Source organism: Arachis stenosperma, chromosome 3, assembly GCF_014773155.1.
Source record: "Arachis stenosperma cultivar V10309 chromosome 3, arast.V10309.gnm1.PFL2, whole genome shotgun sequence".
NCBI lineage: Eukaryota > Viridiplantae > Streptophyta > Magnoliopsida > Fabales > Fabaceae > Arachis > Arachis stenosperma.
The window spans coordinates 138,280,487-138,286,193 of record NC_080379.1 but is presented as its reverse complement, the minus strand read 5'-3'; the positions used below and the strand labels follow the sequence as shown (position 1 = coordinate 138,286,193).

Sequence of the window (5,707 nt, the reverse complement as noted above, 5' to 3'; positions counted from 1 at the left end):
CATTTTGGATTTCAGCCATCCTCCTCTCCCACTCTTATAAATAAGTAGCCTTTACAGCATTTTACATCATCAATTTTAGTTGCATCCCTAGGAATCTCTTCCTGAAATTGCTGTAAAGATGTCTAACACAGAATCTATGATCCACTCTGGAAATGAGCTCATCGAAGGTTGGAACTAAACTCTAAACCCATCAGGCACAGTTAATTCAGTAATTAAATCAGCATGATATTTGATAGGCATAATTAAATCAGTTAATGCAGTAATTCAAACACTAACTCATTACAATTCAAACATTAACTCATACACTACAAACACTAGTTCCTACAATTCAAACACCAGCATAACTAGGACAGCAAGACTAACACTAACACTAGGTTCAATAAAGTAGCTCCTTAGAAATAAGTACCTTCTGTTGGTCAGACATGAAGGTGTAGCTCCTTATCTTGTCATAGCCAAAGTCATCACACAAATTGGTAAGAAACCAAGCCCATGTGTCCTTCGTTTCTGCTTCAACCACTGCATAGGCTATTGGCAATATCTGGTCGTTCGGGTCCCAGCCAATAGCCATGAGAAGTTGACCTCCATATGGTGTCTTGATGAAGTACCCGTCAAGGCAAATTATAGGACGGCAAACCATAAATCTCTTCTTGCATGCATCAAGGCACGCATAGAGTCTTTGAAATTTTGGCCTTAAATCCACACCAGGTTTTGGTCTCTCAGAAGAAACTTAGGTGGTCTCTCCACTTGCAACTTCACTATAGAACCCGGGTTAGACCTCAGCAATTCAAGACAGTAGTCATAGAGTCTCCGATACTGCTCTATGTACGTTCCTTGTAACTCATCAAGTGCAAACTATTTAACCCAGACAGCATTAGACTTAGTCTGCTTTACATTCCACTTGCTGTATGCTTTCTTCATTAGTGTGGAGAGATTTATCTTTGGATTCTCAGCAATTTTTTTTAGAAACACCTTGCTCAACCATTTTGCATGCATAATCCCAATTTTCAACTTCCTAGAACAGCTATGCTTGTTGTGGCAGCTTGTTAATTGCCATGTTTGCTCATTCTTCATCTTTCCACAGTATGTAAACTAGTTGCAACCCTCCACGCAAGTAACCTTCACTCTCCGAAGGTCAACCTTATCAAACTTCAAACCCCTGCCAGTATGTACAGCATAGACAGTAGCACAATCCTTAAACTCCTCTCTTGATACATAAAGAGTTCCAACCTCCCACTTGTACTCACTCATGTCCTTTAGCTGCTTGTGCAATGGATACTTCTTGGCAACATTATTATCATCCTCATCATCATCAATAATAGGCATATCCAGAAAATCTTCAGATTCATATCCTTCTTTCTCATCCCCTAAACCTGCAGCAATCTTCTCCTTACCTCTGTCATTGTCACTCCTACTCTCTTTTGCTGCATCTGTTTGGGTTTCAGTTGTGCCAGCCTCGAATCTATCCTTTACTCTGATGTTGACATCTACTAACTCCCCAGTTCCTTCCTTGTCATCATCACTGTCACCAAACACAACCTCAGCAGCACTATCTTCTGAGCAATAACTATTTCTGGAATTAGAACTCCATGAATCACTACTATCATCTTCACCACCCTTGGGAGTATAGTCCTCGTCTTCACTACCATCACTACCCTCTTCTTCCTCATCTGATTCATCTTCTTCATCTTTCTCACCCACATTTTCTTCCTCCACATTTGGGCCAAAATTTATCTCCACTTGTCTAATTGAATGGGCCTCAAATGTTACCATTGGGCCTGGCCCATTAGAACCACCAGCCTACTCTTGCATGGTAGTTTCAGTACTTCCTAACATGTGTACATCCTCAACCTCTTCATGGATATCACTAGTTTTATGAACTATATACAGCTCCACCATATCCTCCCTAACCCCAATGTTAGCCATATCTATTGCATCTTTGTCAGTTCGCAGCATCCTTAAGCCTTCTTCTGTACTATGATCCAGTGATTTGTACCACATTGCTGCAATATCTTTTTTTAAATATCCTTGTCTGCTTACTATGTCATAAACCTCAATCAGGCTCCACTCATCTTCATTGCAGTAGTCTATCACAGTTGTCTCCCTACCCAAATACTTCAAAGGCCCTCTTTGAAGTCCAAAGCTACTTTGATGGTAAACTTTCACACTAAAATAACTCATCCTAAATAGCAGACCCTGTTACATCAGGTCAACATAGTAAAACAAGTAAATTCGTAACCACAGAATGAGCCACAAAAAACAAGTAAATTCATGCCCTAACTAACATTCGCAACGAACATTTTTTTGGGAATACAAAAAATCAAATAAACCCTAAAATGTAAACAATCTCCTATATGCCCTTCGTTCTTCATCGAACTACTCAATAAAACCCCAAGAAACAAAATTTCTTCCTCGTACATACCTTGTCGAACAAAACCACTCTGTCGCCAGACGAAAGGTGTGATCTTTCATGCAACACAAGCAACAACAACCCGCCAACTACCATGCAGCCCCTCCCTGCGATCACCCTCGAAGAAGTGTCAATCGTGTGTGGTGAGAAGAACTGGACTAGACACCCTTGCGTAGAGGTGCTCTGTTTCTTCAACGTTTCGTATTTGCTTCAGTGAATGGTATAATGGGTGCGAAGAGGCAGACGTGTCTGTGTTAATCTTTGGACTTACTCACTCAACGTCCACGTATGCAATGTCGTTAACGAAATGTTTATCATTTTGATGGTAGGGCAACATTGACTCGATTTAGAAACGTTTGGGATACAAATAGAACATTTAAAACGTTAGGGACAGATTTGAGACTTACCCAAACGTTGGGGACATAAATGATACTTTACTCATTCAAAAAATACCTGTTTTACCTGATAGCTATCATGATCTACAACTGCATGTGTGATTTTCCAAATTAATTATTACATTGTGTGGTTCACCATGAATGTTAAACATGACTTCCGCAGCATCACCAGACCACATAGGCAATTGGTATTTGCTGTGTGATTTGTCTATCATGCTCACCTAAAAGAACGATTTTTCAAAGTTTTACAAGATGATATTATGAACAACAAGGAGGAGTGGAAACGAAGAAGATTATATGATAAAGATGAATTTTTGGAGGTTAGAGTTTTATAAGTTATATGACAAAGATGAACCTTTGGGAGTTAGAATTTTATAAGTGTGAATAAATCAATTTGGGTGTTTTAACTAAATTCGAGATACCAATTTGAGTTAAACTATTTATTATGTGTCCATAACAGCGTATAACACTTAACTATACACATCAGTGTCGTTAAAACGTCTAGTAACTTTTGAATTAATGAAAATTTACGATTCTAAAAGTGAAGAATTTATTTTGTCATTTTAAAAAGTAGAAGACTAATATAAAACGAGTTAAAAATTTTAGAGACTATTTTAAACATTATTTCTATTATAATATATATTAAAAAATTAAATAATATATATTTATATAAAAATACATTAATATAAGAAGAATGTTAAAACATTATTAAAAATTATTGTTTTTTGTTATCAATTATTTATTAATATTTAAAAGTATAAAATAAAATATATTATTAAATTATTAAACTAAAAAAAGTAAATTAATAAATTAATAAATAAATAATAATTAAAAATAATAAATTTTAATGGCATGCTAACATATTTTTTTAAGGAAACACGCTAGCAGCATACCTCCATGACTCTATCTTTTTAATAATTAAGAAAGAAAGAAAGAAAGAAAGAAAGAAACTATCACGTGTATGTGCATGTTTACGTATCAGTGGTACTAGGTAGTTTACTTATCACTGAAGTATTTTTGGATCACCATATGCTTATTATATCAAGTTATCCAAATATCAAAAAATCTAAATCTACACAATGGTATTATAATATCATAATATCTTGCTATTTATGTATGACAAGTGACAACTAAAAGATAAAAATTTAATTGGATCAAAACTTGATAATTGATATACTACTACCATAAAGCTTTTCCATTTATTTGTTCCACAAAGGCATTGTAAATTACAATTTGAAAGCTCATATACTACTGTTTCAGTAACTGTCACAATGAACAAGGGTAAGTTCAAGCCTTCTCTGCCTATTAACTCTCGCAATGAAGTCTTCAGCCCTTTTGTTCAAATCATCAGAACAAGAACAAACCAAGCTTGGTTCTTCAGCTTTTTCATCATCTGTGTTCTTCTCCTCTTTGGCTTCTGCAACTTCCTTAACCCACTCTTTGTTGCCGTTCAACTCCTCCAGAGTAGTACTGTAATTCTCTCCAACACGCTTCTCAAACTTCTCCTCAGCATTGATGACCAAATGAGTTGGAATCTGAGGCTTATTCATTTGGCAGTTATTAATGTATTCATCATATAAAACATTATTGGTGGTTGAGGAGGTATAACTACTTGAAGAAAGGAGTCGAGAGTTGAACATGAGTACAAATATGATTATGTTGCCTATGATGAACAAGAGCTTTGAGCTCAACAAGATGGGAACTAAACCTGAGATGTTCACACTGATGACAAGAGAAGAAAGGTAGGGTAAGCAGAGAGTGACACAACAGAACAAGCTGAAGGATAAGAAAATCAAGGAATAGAAACACAGATTATCAAGAAATTGACGCCTCTTGTACCTCTTCATCGCATGGATCTTCTTGATTTCTGTAGGATTCATTATATTAGGCTCTAGATTTTGACAGAATAATAATATTTGGGGAGAATTTAACTTCATGAACTAGAGCAAAAGAAAGGAAGAAAAGCTTAGCTTGTTATATAGTTGGAGCAAAGGGACTGATTGGTAAATTTATTCAGACGCAGCTTTATAATTATTTGATAAGGAATTTAAAGCTTTTTCAAAAGCAATGGGACATGGGGGCGTGGCGTTTTTTGCCCATCTTTATTTATTTCATATTTTGTTTACTTAATTTAATCATTCACCCTCCACTTCTGTTTGAGATTACTAGTCCAGTGCTGTTTTCAACATGTGAATATGTTCACCCCATTTTAATCATTTTCCTTAGTCTTCGCATTGTTAATTACCATCTGTAATTTGTTTTCATCAATTACTCCAACATTCAGCATTAAGAAAAAAAGTTAAAGCATTTTGACTAGCACCGGTTAATTGGAGACAGAATCTAATCTAGAAAGCCTTTTTTTTTTTTCCTCTTTATGTGGTCTTAGTCTTACTGGTGTAAAAAAGGGATAGATTTCGGTTAAAGGATGTCTTTATCTTTTTTTCTTTTACATTCCTTCTGGCAGAAGCCTCATTGTTTAGTAGTGCATAAAAGAATGTGACTATGAGAATCAGGTTTTTAATTAACTGTTGACATGAAATGAAGTACGGGTACCTAATTATTTTGGATTGATAATGACTCTGCATTTTCGATACATAGATGATATATATAATTCTCAATATGTGCTTATAAATAATTGATATATACAGCTGCATATACAGATTTAGAAGAGACCATACAACTTTATTTGATTCAATTATTGTTATTTTAATAGTCTTATCTAATTAAAACAGCATCATGATATTTGGTAGAAAGTAACAAAGACAAATTAACCGCATGCCATGTTTCTTCCTATTATAAGAAGTAACATAATTTGTTCATGTTTGTGATGTGTCCAAAAGAGATTATTAAAACAGGCTTATAAATTGGTTTATCATAATAGTCGTAACTATCACCTGCAACTGTA

The 5,707-nt window shown here is 35.2% G+C and overlaps 1 protein-coding gene across 1 annotated transcript; it reads right to left on the bottom strand.

Moving 5' to 3' along the window:
- Nucleotides 1–3,987: 3,987 nt before the first annotated feature.
- LOC130970129 (uncharacterized) lies at nucleotides 3,988–4,732 on the bottom strand. Its single transcript, XM_057896124.1, has 2 exons — nucleotides 4,642–4,732; nucleotides 3,988–4,524 (listed from the first exon to the last, which is right to left on the bottom strand). Exons 1-2 carry the CDS (start codon nucleotides 4,680–4,682, stop codon nucleotides 4,059–4,061), a joined length of 507 nt encoding a protein of 168 aa, XP_057752107.1. The 5' UTR covers nucleotides 4,683–4,732; the 3' UTR covers nucleotides 3,988–4,058.
- Between the last annotated feature and the right edge of the window lie 975 nt (nucleotides 4,733–5,707).

Bases quoted from the DNA above. Each gene is read 5' to 3' on its own strand.
- LOC130970129 (XM_057896124.1), bottom strand. From the start codon at position 4,682: ATGAATCCTACAGAAATCAAGAAGATCCATGCGATGAAGAG. The intron at 4,525-4,641 runs GTACAAGAGGCG...TCTTGTCATCAG, and splicing joins AAGATCCATGCGATGAAGAG to TGTGAACATCTCAGGTTTAG.